At 53.2% G+C, this 24,822-nt stretch overlaps 2 protein-coding genes across 7 annotated transcripts in view; both read left to right on the forward strand.

Moving 5' to 3' along the window:
* Positions 1-23,050, forward strand: part of HOXC4 (homeobox C4) — a 59,682-nt gene extending 36,632 nt beyond the window's left edge. For 4 of the 6 annotated variants that reach the window (XM_034645246.1, XM_034645245.1, XM_034645243.1 and 1 more), the window contains 3 exons: positions 20,241-20,357; positions 20,506-21,446; positions 21,896-23,050. In XM_034645246.1, coding sequence (XP_034501137.1) covers positions 21,008-21,446; positions 21,896-22,251 — 795 coding nt within the window. In that variant the 5' untranslated portion in view covers positions 20,241-20,357; positions 20,506-21,007 and the 3' untranslated portion in view covers positions 22,252-23,050. Of the gene's footprint in view, positions 1-19,833; positions 20,075-20,240; positions 21,447-21,895 lie in introns of those variants that run through there. The other 2 variants (XM_002923431.4, XM_034645244.1) reach the window with 2 other exon arrangements.
* On the forward strand, positions 463-5,611 carry HOXC5 (homeobox C5). Its single transcript, XM_002923430.4, has 2 exons — positions 463-1,545; positions 2,251-5,611. The coding sequence occupies exons 1-2, from the start codon at positions 1,092-1,094 to the stop codon at positions 2,463-2,465; spliced, it is 669 nt and encodes a 222-aa protein (XP_002923476.1). The 5' UTR covers positions 463-1,091; the 3' UTR covers positions 2,466-5,611.
* Positions 23,051-24,822: the final 1,772 nt, after the last annotated feature.

A 24,822-nucleotide genomic window follows, 5' to 3' on the forward strand; every position in this document is an offset into this window, starting at 1 on the left:
TTAACATTTATTTTCTATCCCAAATATCTGGGTTAGAATACCCCATAAGGGTCATACACAGGGATGCGGAGCAGCCCTCCAAGCCCATTGTGTCTAGTTCTAAACACACACACACACACACACACACACACACACACACACACACAGAAAATTGCCTAGTTACCACTCTGGGGTCCCAGCATGGTGAGGTGTACTCAAGTCCCCCTGGGTCCTCACCTCCAGGTTCATCCCAGAGTTCCCAGCACTTTCAGCTTCCTGACCCTCCCCTCTATCTAGGTCTGCCCACCGAGGACCCCTCCTCCTCTGGGCATCCTATCTACCTCTCCAGGGGCTGGGTTCACTTCCCCATGCTGACAGTCACCTCCTCAGCAGTAGCAGGGCCTTGGGGCCTCCAAGGAGAGGGACCTCACCCCTTGGTTTAGAGAACCTGAGATAAATCCCTTGGGATCTCCAACGTGACCAGGGACCCCCCTACCTAAATCTCCTTTCCTCAGTCATTTTTGAAGATTGAGAGGCTCTGGGGGTGGAGAGGCAGGGCTATGCTTTAGTTTTTGTATCCTAAACAAGACCTCATCTTTCCTTAAAATTAAATACAGTTTAAAAGGCCATCTCAAGGGTTTGTTGCAGCAACAACCAGCTTCTCTACAGGGTGGAAAATCCAGCGGTCTGAAGGCGAGCCAACAAGCCTGGCTGCAATTCCTCCAAGTAGGCACCAGGTGTCGCTGTGGGCTCGTTGTCCCGGCTACCCCCCAATTCCAAGAACCATTTTTTTTTTTCTCCCCCTTCTCTCTCTCTTTCTCTCTCACTCCCTCTCCCCCTTGGTTGGGCTTTGCCAACATATCAAGATGCGTTTCGCCGGCTTCCATCACTAACCTCCCGGAGGTCATCAAGCCAAATTTATGAGTGGCCGCTCGAGTCACGTGACTCTATTTAAGGCTCCCTTATTTGGGAAGAGCGCATAGGATAAAGAAAGAGATATCTCCACCTATAAATTGTGCACTTTGGAGAACAAAAAACCCCTCAACTTCAAAGAGTCACAAATCACCCTTAATCAAAAAGGGTGCAGAAATTTTTTTTGGGCCCTCCCCGCCATGAGCTCCTACGTAGCCAATTCATTCTTTAAGCAGAGCCCCAATATCCCTGCCTATAACATGCAAACTTGTGGGAACTATGGATCGGCCTCAGAGGTGCAGGCATCCAGGTACTGCTACGGTGGATTGGACTTAAGCATCACTTTCCCACCGCCTGCGCCTTCCAACTCTCTCCACGGGGTAGACATGGCTGCCAACCCCCGGGCTCACCCCGACCGCCCCGCCTGCAGCGCCGCGGCCGCTCCGGGACACGCTCTGGGCAGAGATGAAGCGGCTCCTCTGAACCCCGGGATGTACAGTCAGAAGGCGGCTCGCCCAGCGCTGGAGGAGCGAGCTAAGAGCGGTGGGGAGATCAAAGAGGAACAGGCGCAGACAGGGCAGCCCGCCGGACTGAGCCAGCCACCGGCCCCGCCACAGATTTACCCGTGGATGACCAAACTGCACATGAGCCACGGTAAACTTTAGGACTTCATTTTGCGCGCTCGGGTCCGCCTGGGTTTTATAGGCCATGCGGGGCAAATAAAGAAAAAAAACCTGCGGCCATAAATTTTACGATCCAGGCATCAATGGCTCGTAAAACTGTCCACTAAAAGGCTTAGAGGCTGTGTGCGCCCAAATTTACGACGACATAATTGGATCATAGGAACAAAACGTGTATAAAAGGCAATATTCAATTTTTGGGGGAGAGGGAGGGAGTTAAAAAAATAGAGGGATCTGAAGGGTGAGGAGCGCGGGGCTCCAGAGCGGGGATCCCCCCGCGGCTCCCTCCCTCCCTCCCCTGCGGAGCCGGCTCGGCCGGCGCTGGCCGCTCCGGACGATTCCAGCGACTCGGGAGGGGCGGGAGGGGGGTCCCCGGTGCCCGGATCTCGAGGGTGCTTATTGTTCGGTCCGAGCCCGGGTCTCCCTCTCCCCCCACCCCCTTCAGCCCCTCCGGCTGCTGAGTGAAGGCTGCGGCGGAAAGTTTCTGCCAGGGCAGAGGCGCCTGTCCCGGGGCTGGGCTGTGCTGGGCCGGGCCGGGCCCGCCTGCGGCCCGCTGGGCCTGTCCTGCCCTGCTCGCCTGCTCTCCCTCCGGCGGCGGGTGGGGGCCTGGGCTGGGGTCGGGACGCTGGGGCGCTGCACGCTATTCACCCCTTCCTGGCTTGGGGGGTTTATATTCCAGAGACGGACGGCAAGCGGTCCCGAACCAGTTACACGCGCTACCAGACTCTGGAACTGGAAAAAGAATTCCACTTTAACCGTTACCTCACTCGCCGCAGGCGCATAGAGATCGCCAACAACTTGTGTCTCAACGAGAGACAGATCAAGATCTGGTTCCAGAACCGCAGGATGAAGTGGAAGAAAGATTCCAAAATGAAAAGCAAAGAGGCTCTTTAGACGCAGCGGGGAGGCCCGCAGATAGCGCCCCGAGCCCGCTCGGGTCCCCGCGCCTTTCCTTTTCCGTTTTCCTCTCTCTATATTTTGGGGCAAGGGCGGGGGCTGCGGCACCGGCTCCGGGGCCTCACAGACAAAAGCGCTTTCCCTTGGCATTCCGCATCCCCACCGACCCCAGGTTCCCGCGGGGCTGTCCGCGCTGCCCGGACTCCCCTCAGTTCTGCTCAGCACGGGGGGCCAGGGCAAGCTCCGCGGGGGCTCCCCAGAGGGCTTCGGGAGACGGGCTGGTGCTGAACGACCCCGGGCCTGGGCCGCCTCTCAGGCTTCCAACCCCAGCGCGGCCCGCCGGAATTAAGGTGGGCCCTGCGGGCGCTCCAGGCCCGGAGCCCCGACCCTCCGGCCTCCTCCGTCCTTTGTTCCCGGCTTAGGCTGGCCAGGCGGCTGAGGGCTGGCGAGAGCGGTTGTGCTTGGCGGAGTCCGGCGCCAGACTCGGGGTGCTCCGCTGTAGCGACTAAACTCCATGTTCGGTTTTTAAATGATTTGCATATGAAAGGGGGAGATGACTGAAGGGTCCGCCTAGGGCCCCCTCGGTTGTCCTAGGCTCTCCAGACCTTCTCACCCATCCCTAAGCCCAGTACCCTCTCCAGCCTGTGCCCTCTGCATGCTGCCTCAGGCCCCTCCGCCTCAGACCACTAGATAGCCCAACTATGGGGGTTCCCTGTCACTGGACCCCAGCAGGCAGTTCGAGAGGTTCCTGGCTGCCCACTAGTCCCTGCCACGACTCTCTGTGCCCTCCTGCCCCATCGCTGTTGTCCAACTATTTATTGACTCCAGGTCTTTCCTGAAACTATATTTTGTCATATCAAATAAAGACAAAGAGAGAACAGGACTAAAGATGCAGGGGTACCTCTCTCTTTGGGGCATGCATTGGGTAAAACTGTCTAAATGGGCTGTGGGGTATAGGGGAGACCCACAGCCTCTCAGCCCTCTTTTTAAAAAGAATTTTTAGGAGCTTCTAGAGGTATTGAGAAGAGGGAGGAGAAATTGAGCTCCTTTCCAGATCCCTGGTTCTCAGAAGGGCCTTTGGGGAAAGGGGAGAGCACGTAGGCAAGTCTGTACTGGCTTTCCCCATGCTGTGGCTCTCCAAGGCTTTCAGGCCTCTGCATCCCACTCCCACCTTGGCTAGGTGGGTCTGAGGCCTCTAGACTGGCAAGCAGCCCCCACTGCATGCCAGAGCTAATCTGCAGGGCCTGGGGGCTCCATGGTGCTCAGACTCAGACCGGGCCTCTGAAGATCTCTCCCAGGACTAGGTGTTCCCTGAGGGGGCCTCGTTGGACAGAGAGGGAGGGCCGAGCCCTCAGCCTAGGGGCCCATTTGGTCCCAAGAAGGCTCCTCAGATAGAGCTGGTACTGCTTGGTGAAGGGGTCTGGGGGGGATTGGAGGAAGTGTGTCTCAGCTTTTTAAGATACTGGGGGAGACGGGAGCAAGGAGGGCAGCCTACGGTGTACCTGCCTGGCAGGAAATGTGCAGACTGTTTCCCCCACTTCTAGGGCCTGAGGCTATGCAGGATGATTAGCTGGGAGAGGAGCTGCATAGACTGGTGCCTGAGTCCTTCTGTTTGCCATCATTTGTCTCAGTCTCTGGGATTTTGTGTGGAGGGGGAGGGCGGGCTAAAGGGAAGGGGAAAAGGCAGATAATTCAGGTGGTGCCGAGGCTGGCTGAGGCCCACACTCTGCTCTGCTCCAGGTTCCTGGGATGGGATGGGGGAGGAAGTACTTTATAGGAGAAACAAATGTGGGAAGGGTCCATAAAACTTTACTGCATTTCCTCTCCCGCCTCCCACAACGGGGGTGACTTCCTGGAGCCAAGCCTAGGCCCCCCACACTGGGGGAGGGAGCGGTTCAGGAGCTGGGCTGGAAGGCTGCTCTTACAGCCAAGAGGGAAAGGGAGCAGAGAGACTCTGGGGAGGGGCAAGGGGAATGTTTATGATTATTAATGCTGATGCTCCTTGGATTTATTAGAAGGACTGACTTCTCTGCATCCCACTGCCTAAGCTATCCGTCATTTTTTTTTAAACGCCGGAGTCTTTCCTCACCCTGTGCCCGGCACGTAGGAGGTCTCAACAAATGTTTATTGATCTGCGCCCATTGCTACAGGCTTCCCTTCGCACTGCACTCAGGCCAGGTTAGGGCGCCAGTTGCGTCTCTCCCTGACTAGCACACAGCAGTCGGCCCGGCCCAGCACCAACTCGGCTCCCCTCTCAATCCCTCACGCTCTCTCCCTCTCTCTCTCAAATAAAATGTGTAATTTTCTTCAGGGAGTTATTTTAATTTTTTCTCCATGCTGAGTAAAACTATTGGGCGGGCGGTGAAGCGTGGAGAAGCACTGGCGTCTCCAATGGGTAACAGTTAACTAAGAAAGGGGCCGTGGCGCCCGCCATCACGCACTCCAGCATCCCTGGCGGCCGATTCCCTGAGCTTCCTCCCCAGGGGACACACCGCCCCAGGGGTAGAACCGAGGGCTGGGCCAGGGCCAGGGTCAAAGCTGCTCAGACCCGCCTTGCAGGGCACAGCAGCCCCACCTTGCACGGAATGCCTCCTTCCCGCAGTGTTAAGGCCTCTTTCCCTGGAGGAGCTGGAGGATTGACTCAAGTTGGCCAGACTTGGGGAGACGCAGCCAGCGCCCGCCTGCCCCCCGCCCCTCCTGTCCGTGTGCGGGCCTGCCCCAGGCCCCAGCCTTTGCTTCAGCCGAAGCAGCGGCCACAACCTGGCCAGAGCCCTCGGCCGCACTCCCCTACGCTGGGACTAGGTTCGGCCCAGACCCTTGCTTTCTCCCTGAGCAGAGCCTTCTGCTTTGAAGCCTGGCATGGTTCTCCCACCAGCCAGCCTCCTGGACCGACCTCCAAGCACCAGGATTTGGCATCGCTCTGGGAAAGTTAGTGGAGGGGCTTCTGGGTCCCAAGCAGGGACCATGGAGCCTTCCTCCCCACTTTGCCCTGAAGCCCACCCCCTCTGGCAGCCAGCAAAATAAAGGGGAAGAAGCGTGACTTACCTTCCCGGGGGAGTGGGAAGAGGGGGACACGACCCATTCTGAGCAATTAGAGGAGAGAGGAGGAAAAAAAAATAGGAGGAAAAAATATCAACACGACCTCGAGGCGACAGGTCCTTATGGAAATAAGTAAGTAAGTAAGTAAATAAATAAATAAGGATCCACCCTCTCCCCCCTCTCCACCCTGCAAGGGGGGTGTGGGGGTGGGGCAAAGGAGCGGCACCAGGGCTTTTTAGTGTAACTGAGCATTGGAGAAACACGCAGGGCTTCTGTGTGGATTTAGGGGTTTGAAACTTTTGGAGGTTACTTATGTGAATGGCCTGAAGGCAAGCCCGTGAGTGGCTCTTGGGGGACCACGTGATGTCATTAAACCAAGTTTTATGGTGTAGGGAGAGCTGACAAACCCACAATATATTTACATCATATATAATCTTAACTGTCCAGCCACGCAGCTGCTGGTGGGGTTTAACGCTAGGACAGAGGGCCTGGCAGTTAGAGGGGATTACGGCGCTGGGGATGACGGTGAGAGGTTACATCTTCGCAAATGAATCCCAGGCGAACGCTGTAAGTTAATTTTCTCTCTCTCTGACCCTTTCTCCCGTTTACCTAATCCCCCCTCCCCATGATAGAAGGCAGTTCCCACTCATTAAGGGGACGGGAGGAAGGCCTCCCCGGGCATTCCCAGGCTTTGGTGGAAGAAGAGCAGAAGCCGCTGGGAGGTAGGAGGATGGGGGAGCTTGTCTCCTCTGACCAGCGCTCCCCTCCCTGCCCTTTATTCCCCCCAGCTGCAATTCGACTGCGGTAAAGAGAGGCCTGGGTTCTTTAGAGCTTTGCCAGGTCTCCCTGACCCCCTCTCCCTCCTCAGTTGGGGAGCAAGACTCGGCAGACAAATGGGTGCTTGGTGTTTGTAAGAGTGCGCAAACTCTAGGCGCAAGTGCAAAGTCCCTCTGGGGCCCCCCCAGCCCAGGGAGGGGCCAGGTCAGCCCTTGGGCCAGTGGCTCAGAGTCCAGGCAGGTCAGGCAGCTGGAGAGGGAGGCCAGGGAGGAAGGCTTCGGGACTTCTGAGCCCACAGGCTGCGGCCTGAAATGGTAGAAGCATCTTGAAGGCAGCTGGTGGAGGCCAGAGTCCCAGAGCATCTTCTCTCTCCTTACCACCAGGCGGGGGCGGGGGGCAGCTGTTCCAGCGTCTGTAGTCTGGGGCCAGTGTGGTTTCATGCTTCCCTCTAGCTGTTGGGGTCTCCCCTGGCATTCCTAGCGCTTGCGTGAGGTTAAAGTAGGCCGGGCAGGCCTAGAGGTTCCCGCCGGTGGGAGAGTGGAGGCAATGTCCTTCCTTGGCTGGCCAGGAAAGCCCTCCAGTCCTGGGGAGAGAGTGGCCTGGGGCTGGTGGTGGAGCCATCAGAGCCCAATATGGGCACAGAGTTCTTTGGCCAGTCTCAGGCTGGGGCTCCCTAAAGGTTTCTAGGAAGGAGCAGTGAGGCCTTGGGCACAGGAGGCACGTGTCCTCCACACCTGCGAGTGCACCCCCCTCCCCGTGCGTCACCTGGAGCTAAGCCAGGACAGCCCAGGCTCCTTGAAGGGGCCGACCCAATCAACCGAATCTGGAGGTATTCCGAATCAGGGTGGAAGGCGGGCCCATGGAGGGCGACTGGTCCAGGCCAAGGGAAAGGGGAGGAGAGTGGCTGAGGAGAGCCAGGTCTGTGCCTTCCCAGAAGGAAGGACTGCCCTGGGGCGCGAGGGGGTCTGGACACCCACTTTTGTGGAGAAGTGCGGTTGGGGGACAGGGAGAGGACGCAGTGAGTGTGCCCCTGCTGCCCAGGGGGACTGAGGAAAGCAGGACTCAAGCAGAGACGGAGAGCCCAGGCCGACTCTGGGAGCGTGAAGGGGAACAGAGACCCAAAGACACGGGCGCCTGAGCCCATCTCCAAGCCGGCTCTAGCGGGCTCTTGCCTGCGTGAGGAGTGCTGGCCCGGGACCTGGGGGACTCCCCAACGTCATCCCCCTGGGGACCCCTGTCCCGCACCAAGATTGGGCCTCCCCACCATCATCCTCTCCACTCCTTTATTTCCCGAGGAAGTGTGAGGATCCCTGAAGATCTCCCCAGGAGCCCATTCAAAAAGTTAACTCTCAGGTTCTCCCTTTCTCATAATCGGCCCTCTCCACTCTCCCCTCCCCACCAGTCTGTGATTTGGGGGGTTTCTGGAAACTTTCCATTCAAGCCTCAGGGAGATGGGAGTTTTCCTTGCTCTCTAACTTGACTCTTCCCCTCCTGCCGGCTCCCCAGGGCTTTAGGGAGTGAGAGTCTAATGGTCTTCAACCAAGAACTTAGCCAGGGCCAAAGTCCCACACCCAGGCAAACTTCCCATACTCCTGGCCAAAGCGCAGTCCCACTCCCTTCCTGTCCGTGGAAAGGGGTGTGTTTCTGTTTGACAGACTTACACAGCCTCTCTTGGGGGTTCTAGGACTTCCTCAAAAGTTCCATTTAAATATCACCCCCTCTTCCTGCTCCAGTAATAATAGATTGTCCTTCCTCTCAAATAATCTGTCTGGGCCAGTTTTTTTTTTACAGTTTCGTAGGACAAATACATAAATGGAAGAAAGACAAATGTCATTTGAGCCTGAGACTCTTGGTTTTCCACCCCGCCCCCCCCACTCAATTTTGGGGTCTTCCTGGAGTGGGAGATGGGCCATCAATCAAGTGCCAAGGTGCCCCAGTCAACCCGGGAAGCTTTTAATTTTGTTCCTAGGTCTTTAACCCTGGAAAAGGTCAAACAACCAATCAGAAATGCTCTAAGCAAGGTCACATGGCCCCCACTGACCAATCAGCCAAAAAGTACTTGGGTCTCTGTCTCGCCCATCCCCTCAACTCCCCTTCCTCCATCCCTCCCTTACCACCCCTTTACCTCCTGGGTCCACCCTATCTCAGATAGGAATGGGAAAAGCAATGCTGAAAATATTCTAGCCCCTCCCTTTATCTCTGAACTAGTTCTGGGGAGTCTTTGGCTTGCGTCCTCTAGTTCTAACAATGTGCCTCGAGGTCCCTCTCAGTTTACAGGGATCTGAAGTTGTGGGGGTGTCCTCTGGATCAATCCCAATTCACTGGGCTTTATAGACGTGGACCCTAGATCAGGGTGTGCAAGTAGGTGTGGATATGAACTCCAGCCCCGAATTCAAATTCTGATGGTGATTATTCCCTAAACACTCACCTTGTACCAGTTTTCATTCTCTTCTGATCCTCCTGGGGGAAGATGGGGGCGATGAGAAGAGACCTGTTCTGATTTATCTTTCTGGAAGTGCCCAGGAGCCATTAGTTTTATCAGACGACCTCTGATATGGTGGGGGAAGGGAGCAGAAGTGGAGACCTTCTGAAAGTTGTGTTTGGTACCTTTAGTTTGTTGAATAACTTTGAGCCAGTTGAAAAAGGGGTTTGGAAAAAGGAGTGAGCGCAGAAAACCAGGACCCTCCACCGATATATTATAAGCAGTTGATGAATTTAAGTCCCTTTCCTTTGCATAGTGATAATAATAATAATAATAATAATAATAATAATAATAATAAAACAACTAAGCGATGCTCCTGTGCCTGTGCTCTGGCCAGTAGCTATTAAAGGGTACAGCCAGTGAAGGTGTGGATTTCTGTGTTCGTGTTCACATGGGTCAAGTCAGAACAAGCAGTGGGTGAGAAACTATTTCTGAGCAAGAGCATCTGATGGCACAGAAGCTGTGCACGTAGGACAGAAGTGCTTGTGTTTCCTGAACACCTGGGCTGGGCCCTGAGCCAAACCACGCGTGTGTGGGTCCAGACCCGGACATTTCTCCCTCCAGTGCCCTCCAGTCTCCAGGGTTTTGTTCCATGGTTAATTTTATGGTTGAGTTCCCCTTCGCTCCCCTTCTCCTCTTGACCGTCTACCTCCTCAAGCTGACTGAGGGGCAGGAGCTCTGATGGCCCGTGCCACCCAGACCTCTAAACTCTCTTTGGAGGCATCAAGGGTGCAGGGGTGGAAGGAATAAGCCAGTATGAGCTGGGCTTTGTCAGCACCCCTCTGCTCCTTGGTCTTCTGGGTGGGCCTGATTTGGGGACAGTGCCACAGGACAGATGGGAAGGACTGGGGTGAGAAGTCAGAGGAAGGGCAGCTCTTCTTAGAAACCAGGAGCCCCCACGTCCCAAGTCAACTTCAACCACTCTGCACCATTGACCTCTTTCATGAGTTAGAATTAAAGCACGCACATTTATTTTTCCCTGGTAAATGGTGTGGTAATCTTTGAGACCCACCTTCACCTAGAGTGTGGATTTCTCACATTGGAGTTTCCAGATCTCATGAAGGGTGGAAAAAGAAAGATGGAAGCTTGCTTCTGTCCAAACAGGCACTGGGAAGAGAGATTGTATTGCCTCAATCCCTCCTAATACCCATGTGAACTTTATCTGTCTCTTTTGACTCTCCCTTTCTGTGTACAAATGCTTTGGGCTGAGTTTTTGAGCTGAACCATCATGATCCTAGGCTTCGATTCTCTGTTTTCTTTTGCTGGGGATGCATGAATTACTCTGAGTCTCCTGCTCATGGGACTGGAGACCTTGGAGCTCTTTGAGATGGAGAAGAGAGACAATCCGGATTTAAGACCCCCAAGCTAAGGCTTTCTGGATTAGATATTCAATTTAAGGAAGGAACGAGATTGCTGGAGGGCCAAGAAAATCACATTCCCTTTTATTGGGTCCTTGTAACCCAGAATAGTGTGTCTGTATATATCCCTTGGCTACTTTGATGGGGCTCCAGAATCTCAAGGTGTCTCAACCGAGGAACTGGGGCGAGAGAGAGCTCTTCATCCTTGAGTCCTATAGAACCCTGGGATCCAACTTCTGCCATTCCTAAGGGTCACTGAGGGGCAAAAGGAAAACAGAGATACCCGGAAGGATTCGGTGTGTGTGTGCATGTGAGAGAGGGAGAGAGAGATGGGGGTGGATGGGTGGGGTGTAATTTGGGACTTGGGAAAGTTGGGCAAGTTAACCCAGGACTTTGTTTAGCCTCTGATGACCAGGCCTTAAGATCTACAATGAGAAGTTGAATAGGAGACTTATGAAGGAAGGCAGCTTTTTCTCTACACCTAACACATACAGAGAAAGTTCTACCATGATCTGCAGCCCCTACCTGGTGTTCCTTCAGGACTGCAGGTGTCACAGCTCTCAGAGAGGTAGGGCAGGCTGGGTTCCGCCCTTGAAAGATCCCTACATCTCCCAGCCCCCTGGACCCGAACACCACACCGGAACACTCCAAAGTGTACATATGTATGTGTCCAAGTCTGGTATGAAAGAGCAACCCAGGCAGAGGACAGTAAACCAGCTGACCTGAACCAACTTCCCACTCATTGTCCTGCCCTGTTCTTCCAGTCCGTTCAGCCTGGAGACCATTTGTTCTCCCCAGCCCACCCCTGCCCACTGAAGCCCTGGGTAACTGTTAAGTTTCCTCTCTTCTGCCTCCCTGGAAAACCAGGACCCTGGAGCAGCCCCCACAGATGGTGGCAGTCAGACTCTTGATGACCTTTAGTGTCCTGTTGGCCTGTTGGGTTGTGGGGGGTTGGAAGGCAATGTGGGACTGTAAGACCAGACCCCTTCTCTGATCAAATCCTCCTTTTACTTGCTATTCTAGGCTCAAACTCAAACTCAGGGCTGCTAGTAAATACTTCTTTAAAAAGTCAACTTCCTAGAAAATCCAGTGTGTGTGAGTGTGTGAGTGTGTGTGTGTGTGTGGTGTGTGAATGAAGGGAGTAAGGGTCAGGTCCCTCATTTTAGATTGTGTCTCTCCCCCTCATCTGGGTGGAGGATGGGGGCATGGGCTGAGGTTTTATTGAGGGTGCTTTTCCTGTTGGGAGTAGAGATGGGGTCATAAAAGCCTAGAGGAGCTGTTTTGATCTGGTGACTTCTCAGGAAGTGGCATCTGAGGTTTTGCTTTGTAAATCACTCTCCCCCAAGCTGGCCAGCTAGATTGGATTGCACTTCTCCAAGCCCACCTGGGGCCCCTCCTTACCTCCCTTTCCCCAGTAAACCAAAGGAGAAAAATAAAAGGAAGTCCAGAGCTTTCCAAATCCTATGCCTCCAATAAGAAAAGGGCTCATTGGTGATTTCCCCCCCCTCAAAGTTCTAGATTTTAAAACGGTGGTGCAATCTTTCTTTTTTTCGTCCCCCCCCCGCACACATACCTTGGTCCCCCCATCCCCGCAATTAAAAAAGAACTAACATAAAAGGCAATCAGCTTCTGCACCTGGTGGCTAATACTATGACTCCTGGGGACTCTACCATGACTTCTGGGTCTGCTATTCCCTGTGACCCCTTTCCCGAGCCCCAAACCCTTCCTTGGGAAGATGGGACTTCAGGTGTATAGAGAGCTCTTGAGAAGAGGCATTGGGAGTGAGGCATATAGAAGAAGCCATCTAGCACCGAATGAATGGAGGAAACCTCTCCAGTCTGTGACCGGGTTTTATGTAATTAAGACGGGTGCAGGTGTGTGTGTGAAAGCCCACAGCCTTCTCACATCTCGCTGTAACGCTGTAACTGAGCTGTCTCCAAACAAAACCATATTTTATCGAATAGCTCCATTTTGTAATGTTAATGAGCCTTCCCCTAAAGTAACACCCCAACCTCCCACAGGTCCCTCCATCCCCAGCCTTGGGCTAGGGAGCTGAAGGGAAAGGAAGTAAAGAGCTCTCTCCCTCCATCTCAGTTAGCGACGCTTTGGGGCCCAGGGATGATGACTCCTATCCATCGCCCGGAGAAATGCCCCCATATGCTGGAAATGAGGCCGTAGATTATATGAGTTCCTGGGCCTCTTAGCAAGTGCACAGGCTCTAGTTTACCCTCATTTGTTTCCCAGAGAGGTCTGGGCTGGGACATCCCAAGCCCAGGAGCACTAGAGAACCTCCCTCATTCCTAGGGCTCAATGCAAATACACATATCGTTATAGAGAGCTGAGCAGTCCAATAGCTACCCACGTGAAAATGTATTTATGGATCGATCTATGTCTATATAACAGGATGTATGTTTTATATCACTCTCTACTCCACATTTAAATGCAGGTGTATAGGTCTTCAGATTTATAGATCCACAGTGAACATACCAGTCCTCTATCGAGTTCCTGTGTGCGCATTACCAATCTTTCTGTAGTGGTTGGACGTACACGCTGGGATGTATTGGTATAGCTCTCTAAACATCTAGATGAATATTTGGGGTTTTTTTTCTCGATTGGAAAGAACTATGTGTGTGTTGCTCAATCTCTATTTTGAAAATTTTATCTAGATTTATGCAAGGGCCTCAACCCATGAAATAGCTACATATCGAAGCTACGTATGTGGAGGTCGTTATGGTCTTTGCAGTTTTGGGGCAAACTTAAACATTTGAGCATATGTTTAGAGATGGTTCCATAATACATATATCTATATGGAGGGGCATAGATCTCCCTCTGGAAGGATTTAAACTTCCTGCATCTCTCTGTCTGTCTCTGTGATCAATAGAGACATCAGGCAAGTGGGGATGGAGAACAAATATCTTTGGGATGTTTTGCTTATTAAAGTGAGCAATTCTGCTGCTATCTCTAAAGCTATCTCCAAATCTAGTCCAACTGAGTCATCTGCCCCCTTGAAAACCCACTGTAGGGGCCACAGTCTCTCTCTCCAGGCTGTCCCTGTGCCCTGAAGTCCCAGCCAGGCTCCCCATCCTGCAATACCTCTCAAGACAGCCACTGAGAAGAAGGGGAGCGCCCTTCAGTCCGGCTCCTCTTGGCTGTCAGGGTGGAGAGGCTGACAGGCACATGAGAGTCCTCCCCAACCCTAGCTGGGCCTCTGGATTTGGGGGGAAAGGTGTGTAAGCCCCCGATCATTTTTTTGTAGGGTGCCCACATGGTGCCAGGGTCACTGCCCAAGCCCTAGGTGCCCCCTCCCCAATTGTTCTTGGTGCCCAGGGCCCAATTAAGCTGCGGCCGCGCTCCCTGCAGCCGCGCTCTTATCGGCCGGGATTGATGCCTTCACGGCTCCTGTATATCATTTCCAAGATTTTTTCTGTCCAACTCCTCGGCTCCTTTGGCTTCCGCGGCTTTGACTAATGATTGCTACAGATGCCAGCGTCTCCANCTCCCCAGGGGGAAAAATACAATCAGAAAATACTGCTAATGGTAACTCATGGCTTGCCTCGTTGGGAGGGATCAAAGAATGAACAGGACGTGGGAGAATCATCAGAGAAGTGTTTATTAGTTGTAAATAGATGCGAGAGTAAGCGGAAAACCAGCGGTTTGGGGAGGAAAGAGAGTGTTTTCTTCCGGAGACAGCCGGGGAAAGAGGTCAGCCACGGTGGGCGCAGGGCTCCTTTTCTTTATTCCATGGCTCCCCCTTGCACTGCCCACCCCAAAGCCACACTGATCCTAAATCAAAGTTCCTTCCCTCTTTCCCAAAGATCCGTCCTTCGCCTCACCTTCAGTCCCTCCGGCGCCGGGGCCGCCGCCCCGCGTGGTGCTGGACGCAGGTGCCCGCGGCCGGGCCTCTGTCTGGGGCCGGGAGGCAAAAGCGGACTCGGCGGCCCGCTGCGGGCTGGGGGCCGCCCCGCTGCGGTCCCGCCGGCGCTCCGGGGCGGAAAGGGGTGGCCGAATTTGCTCGTCCGGGCGCTTCGGGCCCTCCGGCGCGGGCGGCTGTGCGGGGGAAGCGGCTGGAGCTCCCGCCGAGCCTGGAGCCAGGCGCGGTGCTGCCTCGGGTCCCAGCCCAGACCTTCTCCTCCAAGCCACATTCGGGGAAGAGAAAACACAAAAACGCGGAGCAGCCCAGCTCCGGGCCCAGGCATGGAGTGATAACTCAAACACGGAACATTTTTCTATCAGAGGATAATGGAGCACAAAATAATTCAGGAAGGCGAATGGTCAGGGCCCGAGGAGCAGAGCCCGGCGGCGTGGGGCGGCTGCAGCCCGGGCGGCTCCGAGAACCGCGGGAGGACCATTTCGTTGGAGTGTAGGGCGAGGCGGCAGCCCGGACGGACCCAGGCCACCCGAGGGGCAGTCTCTAAATTACAGCCCGTCAGGAGGACTCGGAAACACAAAAAGAGAGCCGAAAGATTTAAACAGTCGGAGGCAGAGGCGTCCCGACGCGACCAAAGCGAAAATCAATCACGTAATTAAACCGGGGAGAGGGCGAGGCCCGAGGCTGGGGGTCCAGGGTTCGGAGGAGGCGGCCAAGGTGTGGGCCGAGGCGGGCGAGCGGCCCGGGGATGGGGGCTCGCCCGCTGGGGCCAGAGCGCGGAGGGGCTGCGGGCAAGTTGAGAGCAGATCGCAATTGATTCCCGCTGGGCTGGGGAGAACAGGCTGCGTGTCCTCTCTCAGGCCCGACCCAGAAGCCATCCGGTGGCCCCTTCTCGGCCCCCCCATTTTTATGGAGCTGCGGTGCGGGGTTAAACTCTGCTCGCCATAGTCCAGTGGTGTCAGGGATGCGTCTGCGGAAGTTCGTCCGAGAGCCCAGGGGGCACCGAGATGCTGCCTCTGGGTTTGAGGGGATGGAGGGAGGTGGCACCCCGGTTTCAGGCCCTTACATAGTGGCCAGGACCTTGATTCCCCCAGCCCAGGAGTCCAGGCAAGCCTTTGGCATGACTCCCATCTATGGGCCAAGGCTGGGAAAGGGAGTAGGAGGCAGGTGGGCTTTATTAAAGGAGAAACTTGGGGTTGAGCAAACTGGGCCTCTTTGGGCAGGGAAGGAGAAGGGACAGCTCCTGGAAGAAGAAAATGAGGCACACTGGGAGCTCTGTTTCGTGAGGGAATGATGCTCTTGTTATTATAGAGGTTAATAATGGTAATGATCTTGTATGGCTGGGTCAGCCCGGAGAGACCAAGCTCTCCACAATCCTTTATCGCAGAGGGTTTTCTGGACAAGTCAAGGGGGCCCCAACTTGGTTGTGGTTGGGGAGAATAAAATAAAGACCTTCCCTCCCTTCCCCTGCCCTTTCCTCTCTGACTACTTGAGGACTCCCGAAAACAAGGGAATCTTATAAAAAATCTCCATCCCCCCCACCCCCATTATTGTCCTCTGTTCTTTCCAGCTCACTAAAATGCGCTGTCTTCAGGCGGTGGGCTTTCCTGGAGTGCCCTTCTCCTGAAGCAAGCAGTTACCGATCCTAGTCTCCAGGAATTCTGTCTCTGACCCTGGAGGAGAGAGACCCAGGATTCTCTTGCCTGCTCCATGGACTTCTCCCTCCCAGTCTCTGCCTTCCTTGGTCCTGGGTGCCTGAGCCCAGGGGTCTGTGGCAGCTCAGAGGCCAAGAACAGATTGGGCCATTTTGAGATGCCCTCGACAAGCCCTCAAAGGGTTCCCAGCCTCCTATCATTTCCTTAATTCTGGAAGCACCAGGTCAAGGAGCCCACCATAAGCTACCCTAAAGCCATCCTAATTCCTAGAACTTTCAAAACTGCATTTCACCTCCTTTAAAAGTAAAAGTCCTTTCCCCCCTCTAACAGGAAAGTTTAGGTTACAAATCTCCAGCAGCGCAAGCTTCCCGCAACCTTAAGTCAGAATTTTCAGCAGCAACAACAACAATATTAATAATAAAAAGAATTAAAGCTTGCATCAAAGGTAGAAAGGGACACCCCAGCTCAAGTTTTAAAGGGGATATAATCCAGCAGCCTTGGATGAGAGTGGGGGTCAGTGAGGCCAGGATGAGCAAGGAAGGGGGTGGGGAACCCAACCTCTAACTAACAATTTCTCCAGCATAAAAATGAAACATCAAATTCGTTAGCCCAGGGCCTTCATTTTTCCCCTTCCACATTATAACTAGTTATTGAACTCGCTGGAAGATCTAAAGGCCATTTGCGAAGAGACAAATTTCAATGGAGTTTCCCCATCAATAACCCCATGGCAGTGACCTATTGGAACAAGTCAAACACCCGAGGTGAAATGCAGGTCATTCTGTCTAACCAATATTAAAATGCGGCCACTTTTTAAAAAGCCACTTTAAACGAGATTTGAGGAAAATTGAATTCCGGGGAAGGCAAGGCAAGGAGGGGGAAATCCAAGAGAGGACCTTGCCTATGGTCTCCGAACAAACAAGAGAAATTCATCTTTAATATTTTAAAGGGGGGCAAATTAACATTCCATGATTGCTTTTTTTTTTTTGAGACTATAAGCGATTCCAGGAGAAAAAAAAAAGGTTTAGTATTTTCTGGTGACACGTCTGGGTTATTAAAATCATTTTAGACCAATTCATTACTTTTACTGACAAGAGATTTAAGAAGAAATCAATTAAGCATTTGCATATTCTTTTGCATACATTACCTCTGCCCGCTGGCATTAGAAAGGGACAAAAACACACATATATACAGACGCACGCGGCAAAAAATGAAATAAGAGTCTTGCTTTAGTTTGGGGTTTTCAAGCTGCTTGGAGAAAAAAATGAAGTGAATTACTTGATTGCATAGCATCTGAAAGTCCATTTATTTGAGGAAGAGGAAAGAGAGGTGCTGCGTTTTTAATCTCTAAAACAACAATCACAAAACCACATCATACACGCAAATCCTGCACTTCTGAGGGTGGGGAAGGAATGACCCTCGTTTTCCTTCTCTTGGCCCTCCAAATCCTGGGTTGGTTCTCCCATTGATTTTTCTCCCTAGGAAAATCCAGGGAGTCTGAGAGGTGAGATTTTAACGCAGCACAGAATGAGTGGAGCGGCCGAGGTCCCTCAGCCGGCAGCTTGTTACTAGGGAGGGGAGGAATATGGGTTATCCAACGGTCAGTATGGTAATCCGGGCACAATAAGGCCTCGCACACAATGGACACATATTTTTCTTCAGCGGTGTCAGAAGGGAAGCGCTTTGTACTGAAACATGTTTCCAAAAGAGAAACCAGATCGAGATTTAGAAAGGAGATGGGGAGGGTGGCCTTCAGAGAGCGTTTGGATGCTGGCAAAGGGTGGTCAGGAAAAAAAAAATTGGGGCAGAGAGAGGTGGAGGGCAGAGAGGGAGGAGATCCTTGGGCTGGCAAGACAGGGGCAGGAGGGCAAAGCACAAAAGGAGAGAAGACCAGATACAAGGACTCATCACAGGCAAGATCCTTGGGCTGGCAAGACAGGGGCAGGAGGGCAAAGCACAAAAGGAGAGAGGACCAGATACAAGGGCTCATCACAGGCAAGAGCTGCTTGTGTGCCCCCCCCCCTTTAAGCCAATGCTAAGTGCACGAGCTCTCCAGAGGGATTTTATTTCTGTGCTTGTAATAATATCCAGGTGAAAATGTTTGCATGTATGTGTGTGGTAGAGTCTGGCTGGCTTGCTCTTTTCCCCTTGTGATAAGCAACTTCCCTGCTGTTAAGGTACAGGCACCCAAAGAGAGTTTTTTGGCAAGTGGTGTAGATGAATGTGGGCAAATTTGGGAGAACCTCCCAGATTTCACTTTCTGGAGGTGCATGTTGAATTAGCTGTGCAAACCTGGGATGGGAACCCCACGTATTTACGGCTGCATAAGGAGGCATTTAATGTGTTAATAAGTATTAACAGCACGTATGCATATATACTTGTTAGCTGTAATAACCAAAGACAGACTTGACATTCAGCTGGAGGCACCTGAACTCTGTACCTACTTATACATATTGGCCCAAAGTGGGTTTCCTGCTCCCGCTCCCTTGACCCACCTGCAGGAGCTCAGAATCCTGGGGAATGGGGGCTAGGATGGGCGACGCCTTGGGAAGAATTCCCTAACAAGCCCAAGAAGGTGAAAAGATGGAAGAGAAAGGGTTGTGGGGGGTGAAGTGGGCAGGGCTGATAGAAGACGAGTGTGAGGGCTGGGAGCGGTGGAGCCAGGCCAAGACCTCACCTTTCCAAGGTGAGGAGGAGAATATTCTCGGCCAGGATTGGGTGGGGCAGCCTGATCCAGGTGCTGGCCTGAAGGGAGGCTGGGGGTGGGGCTGGAAGGCTTTCTCCTCCTTCAGCAACCCTCCCCCACCCTACCTGAGCTCTCTGGAGCTTTGGCTCTCCCTGGGGGGCAGTCTGGGGCTGCGGTTCAGACTTTTATGTAGGGCAGCATTCAGCATTGGTTTCCCTTTGCCCTCTTCCAGCAACTTATAATTAACCCACCCCTACCCCCAATAATTACAACAAATAAAACCTCCCAGGCTCCAAACCACTATCAACCGAGCGGCAGGCTTCTCCTCCCCACAGTTTCACGTTCCTCTTCCAACCACACTGGCCAGTCCTCACACGCAGACGGTCCCAGACAGGAATGGGCAGGGACCCACTGGGAAATCTGGGACTCTTCTCTGAGGGAATGCCTGTTCCCTCACTCGGCTGGTGGTAGGGGCACAGGGCATTGTCCGCCTGGGGAGAGGGTGTCCAGGGGCCCCCAGGCCCTGGCTCCTGGTGAGCCTGGGCGAGGAGAGACTCAGCCCTGGAGGATAGAGAGTGGCCAGCGGGCCCAGGCGGTTCTCATGCCTGCCCTCAGGGTGAGCCCTAATTTGGATGTGGGGACCCCCTCTCCCACATCCCTAAGGTGGTGAAAGACAGGTGGGGAATCTCCCGCCTTCAGTCTCCCTCTCACGAGGGCTTTATTTTTTTTCCCTTTCCCCTCCTCATTCCCTTAATTGCAGATGTTCTAATTAAACCCTCAAATAGTTGTTATGCCGTTTTAAAAGGTACTTATTCAAGTGTCAACCAGGCTGGGCTGGGAGGAGGCAGCGTAGGGCGGCGAATTAAAGGTAGATTGACTAATCACGGCGGCGATCATAATAATAAAATCAGAGGGAAAAAAATCACATTACGACTTTTCGTGGAAAGGAGGGAGCAGGCAGCCAGCGGCCGCCAGCCCTGCGCCGCCGACACAAAGAGTGCGGGCGATTCCGCGAGACTGATTTATGACGTTTTACAGCCCTATAAAAGCTGTAGCGACGAGGCAAGCGCTCCTACCACCGCTGGCAGATTTAGTCTAATAAATAAAACATAAACAGTTAACTTTATGTGTCACTTTTATTGTTATCAAGTAAAATATAGCCGAGCCCCGGCAAGCTATGATTTTAAACTATAATTGTTATCAAGTACAACAAGGGGACCCAGCTCCCTCCCTGGGCTCTCCCTTCTGCCACCCCCCAACTCTGAGTTATGGGATCAGCTAATTGGAATTGGTGGCAGGAAGTGGCCACCCCTGGCGGGGGGGGGGGGTCAGAAAAAGCAGCCCTTTCTTGCCCCCTCCCTTCTCCATGGCCCTGCCACCCCACCATCAGGGTATTCCTGTGGGTGGGTGACAGAGAAAGGGGAGCGGGTAGGAATGGACTGGAGACCCCCAAGGCCTGCCCAGCCTCCCCAGCTTGGTGAGCTCACCCCTCAGCTTTTGGAAAGCAGCCTGGAGCTGGCCCTTGGGAATGTGTGTTTACATGTAAACACATGTGTTACATGGATACAATCCCTGGCCGGAAGCAGCCTCTACCCACACAGGCCTCCCTCTTAGCTTGGTCGGCCCTCTGTAGGGATGAAGAAAGAAGAGCTCTCAGGGCCTCGGCTGGGCACCATCGCAGGGCACCGGCTCCTGGCAGATCCCTCTCCTGCTCGCCCCAGGTCCTTAGGAGCCAGCCCTGGAGGTAGTTGTCAGAAAGCAGCAGGCCAGATGGAATGAGAGTGGAAACAGCAGCCAGCAGAAGAGATCCTCTGCTCTGGGGCCGGGGCAGGGAGGGTCAGTGGGTACTAGGGGAGGAGGGCAAGGCTTCTGAACTCTGCTTTTGCCAACCACTTCCTGTCTCTCTTCAGCGGGGGCTCAATCCCCAGACCTCCAGAAATGACGTCAGAATCATTTGCATCCCGCTGCCTCTACCTGCCCGGTCCAGCTGGGACCCTGCCTCGCCGGCCCCATGGCCAGAGGGTCGGGTGAGTGTGTATGGGGAAGGGGGCTGGACTCTGGTACCCTTGGATGGGGGGCACCCCAGGCTCTCCAGCCTCCTGGGCTCAGCCTGGGCCCCTCCCCATCCAACCTCCACTCCAGTCCTCCTCATTCAACTTCCTCTTCCTGCAAAAGAGGGGCGCTGCCCGGTGACCTACACAGACTGAGACAGGATCGCCATGAATGGAGACCTCTGGAAAAGCTCAGGAGCCGAGGCCCAGGGGGCCGACCGGAGGCCCACGGGAAGACTCTGGGAGCGGGCTGAACCACAGCCTCCCGACAGCCCCCCAAAGCCCAGGCTCTGGAAGGGAGCTGGGGGCTTCCCATCTCCTTTTGCAGGGGAGGGCTGTCAGTCGGCGGGGTGCGCACTGGGGGCACCTCAGCCCCCGCCGGCTAGCCCCACATCACCACCACCACCACCCCCAGCACCCCCAGCACCACCACCACACACAAAAAAAATTGGATACATTTTGAATAAAGCGATTCGGTTCCTTATCCGGGGACTGGGTTGCTCCGTGTGATTGGCCGGCGGAGTCACATGGTGAAAGTAACTTTACAGGGTCGCTAGCTAGTAGGAGGGCTTTATGGAGCAGAAAAACGACAAAGCGAGAAAAATTATTTTCCACTCCAGAAATTAATGATCATGAGCTCGTATTTGATGGACTCTAACTACATCGATCCGAAATTTCCTCCATGCGAAGAATATTCGCAAAATAGCTACATCCCTGAGCACAGTCCGGAATATTACGGCCGGACCAGGGAATCGGGATTCCAGCATCACCACCAGGAGCTGTACCCACCACCGCCTCCGCGCCCTAGCTACCCCGAGCGCCAGTATAGCTGCACCAGTCTCCAGGGGCCGGGCAATTCGCGAGGCCACGGGCCGGCGCAGGCGGGCCACCACCACCCCGAGAAACCCCAGCCGCTCTGCGAGCCGGCGCCTCTCTCAGGCGCCTCCGCCTCCCCGTCCCCAGCCCCGCCAGCCTGCAGCCAGCCAGCCCCTGACCATCCCTCCAGCGCCGCCAGCAAGCAACCCATAGTCTACCCATGGATGAAAAAAATCCACGTTAGCACGGGTAGGCAACTTTGCTTTTTGCTCTCCCCCTCCCTCCCCTCTTCCCTCCTTTCTCTCCTCCCCTCTCTCTCCAGGAGCGACTCTGGGTTAGCACAATTGAACTGGATTTACGAGCGAGAATGGGTAATTACATCCCCCATAAATTTTATGGCTTAGCTACTCTGGGCAGTCCGAGCCATGTGCTACGATCTGTTATGTATGTGTGAAAACTGTGCTCGCTTTCTAAGGGCGCATAAATAATTCAGTGTCGTTACAATGAGGATTCCCCTCTTATTACACTACAAAGTCTCCAGCTTCCTTCAACTTCTTTATAACCCATTTAGCTTGATGACTTTATTTCCACCACCCCCTCCTCCTGTTCCACAGAGGCGAGGATGGGGTGAGGGTGGGGGGCGGGAGCCTGCTGCCTCTGAACCCCACTATTTGCTCTTCCCCTCCTCCTCCCCCCAGTGAACCCCAATTATAACGGAGGGGAACCCAAGCGCTCGAGGACAGCCTACACCCGGCAGCAAGTCCTGGAATTAGAGAAAGAGTTTCATTACAATCGCTACCTGACCCGAAGGAGAAGGATCGAGATCGCCCACTCGCTGTGCCTCTCTGAGAGGCAGATCAAAATCTGGTTCCAAAACCGTCGCATGAAATGGAAGAAGGACCACCGACTCCCCAACACCAAAGTCAGGTCAGCGCCCCCGGCCGGCGCTGCGCCCAGCACCCTCTCGGCAGCCACCCCGGGCACTTCTGAAGACCACTCCCAGAGCGCCACGCCGCCGGAGCAGCAACGGGCAGAGGACATTACCAGGTTATAAAACATAACTCACGCCCTGCCCCCACCCCTGCCCCCATCCTCCCCTCACACACAAATTGACTCTTATTTATAGAATTTAATATATATATATATTTTGGTTCTTTTCTCTCTTCCTCCCACCTTATCCCTTGTCAATTCCAAACTGACAAAACAGATAAACAAGCCCTCTGCCCTTCTCTCCCTTCCACTGTTAAGGACCCTTTTAAGCATGTGATGTTGTCTTAGCATGGTACCTGCTGGGGTTTGTTTTTGTTTTTTTTTTTTTAAGGCCATTTTGGGGGGTTATTTATTTTTTAAGGAAAAAGCTGCAAAAATTATATATTGCAAGGTGCGATGGTCTGGTTTGGGTGAATTTCAGGGGAAATGAGGAAAAGAAAAAAGGAAAAAGAGATTTTAAAGCCAATTCTCCTCCTTCTCCTCCTCCTCCTTCCCCCCTCTTTCCTTAGGCCTTTTGCATTGAAAATGCACCAGGGGGAGGTTAGTGAGGGGGAAGTCGTTTTAAGGAGGACAAAGCTATGAAGTTCTTTTGTATTATTGTTGGGGGGGCTGGGAGGAGGGGGGACGACAGCAGACAAAGCTAAAGGCGTCTGAAGAGCCTCTCAGAGCTGCTCAGTTTGAGAAGCCAAAAGAAAATAAAAATGAACTTTCAGTTCAGAGAGGCAGTCTATAGGTAGGACCCCCCACCCCCACCCCGCCATCGTGGTCATTGTGTTTTTGGACTGAATTTACTTGATTATTGTAAAACTTGCAATAAAGAATTTTAGTGTCGATGTGAAATGCCCCGTGATCAATAATAAACCAGTGGATGTGAATTAGTTTTACGTCAATGTCTGATGGTTTCTTTTTATCCCCCTCCTCCTTCTGGCCTGGTAACATCCCACCTTCTCTGCAGTTGCCTAAGTTTACTCTAAGCAAACACACAAATCTTAACTCTCAACTCGTTTTCCAATGTCCTTAGAGGAACCGGCAAGGGGGTTGGGGCAGGGGGTTCTCAAAAGAGGGGATGTGGAAGGTTAGTGCCGATTTCTCCTGTCCCTTGCCTGAGTCTGCAGAGAGGCCAGACTCTCCTGGGGTACTTAGAGAGGAGCTGGGAGGGCCTCACTTTTCTATAGTCAGGCTCAGTGTCTTCTCTTTGTTGATTTCCCTCTCCCCTCTTCTCTTTCCTCTCTGCTGGGTAGGCCTGCCTGATTTGCAGACAAGAAGGCAAGTTTGGGGAGTGGGAGGGAGAGAAGAGTTTTCATCATTTAGGACTCTTTGGGGATGAGGGATTAAGGAAGACGGCCTCTCAACAGTGCCTGTGCTTCTTAAAAGAAGGAAGATTTTGAGCTGGTGATACTGGAGCAGCAAAGTGACCTGTCAGGATGGCTTCTCTGTTTGTTTAGACTTGGAAAGAAGGGCGAAGTGGAGGCCAGAGGCCTGGGAGGCCCCCTTGCATGGGCAGGCCTCAAAGCCTGATGCCTGGAGATAATGAAGAACTTTTAGTTTTTTCCCTAACCTTTATCATGGACCTGCCAGGTGTTGAGAACAGACACAGGGAGAGGCAGGGACTACCCCTCTTCCTATAAGCTCCTAGATCCTGGCAGGGTTTGGGGATAGCTGGAAAAAGGCTCTCCCTGCTGTTTAAAAAAAAATTTTTTTTTTCCCAATTGTTTCCTTGGGGATAAAAAAGAGAGAGAGAGAGAGAGAAACAAGCAAAAACAAAAACTGGCCTGGATTACCTGAATAATCAATTTAAGCCAAAGGCTCCCAAATAATCCGGATCCTGAAGACCGGGCCCTAAACAGGGCTGCTCAAGTGTTTGCTCGTTTGTTCGGAGAAGGTGGGGTGGGTACTTGGTGAGCTTCTCAGACAATTTATCCCAATTTCAGAATGGAGGGCTACCAGAAATAGAAGAGAGGGCGAAGAGATCTGGGATTTGTAGAGGAGCCAGGGATACCCCTATCCCCTCTCCCCAAATTCTGGAGTGAAAGGTAACAATGGGACCCGTTGTGCAAATCTGTTGTTCGGTGTGCTTCGGATTTATTTCTTCTTGAACCACGTGCTGGCTGGTAACTTGGAGTGGAGTACGCGTGGGCGCGTGCATCTGTGTGTGTGTGTTTTGGGGGGAATCACTTGGTCCTGTAGGTTTACTTTCTCCTCCCTCAGTGGTGCCCTGGAGACAGCAAAACACGCTGCCTCCAGTGTGAGGAAGCAGGGCCAACAATTATCTGGAGTTATTTGATGTAATCAAGTGAATTAGGGGCCAAATCTGACTGTGGCTCCTAGCATCTTGAGGTAATTGACTTTGGGGCAGGAAAAGGGGCTCAAACTGTGCTTGGGGAAAGGGAAGGAAGGTCTGAGGGGTGGACTGGGGTGTCTTTTCAATCCTGTAAGGAAGTTTAAATGGAAAAAGGGGGGAAAGAGAAAGAAAAGGAACTTGAGATTCATAGTCTTTTCTAACTTTGCTCCTTTGGTTTTAGAGGAATTGATTCCCCTCTCCACCCCAAAGTGGAAGAGATGAAAGTGAGGAGGAGAAAAATTACTATCTTTTCATTCTTAAGCTTCTCCCTGAACTTGCCGAGGGACATTCCAG

Source organism: Ailuropoda melanoleuca, chromosome 16 (assembly GCF_002007445.2).
Source record: "Ailuropoda melanoleuca isolate Jingjing chromosome 16, ASM200744v2, whole genome shotgun sequence".
NCBI classification, from domain to species: Eukaryota; Metazoa; Chordata; class Mammalia; order Carnivora; family Ursidae; genus Ailuropoda; species Ailuropoda melanoleuca.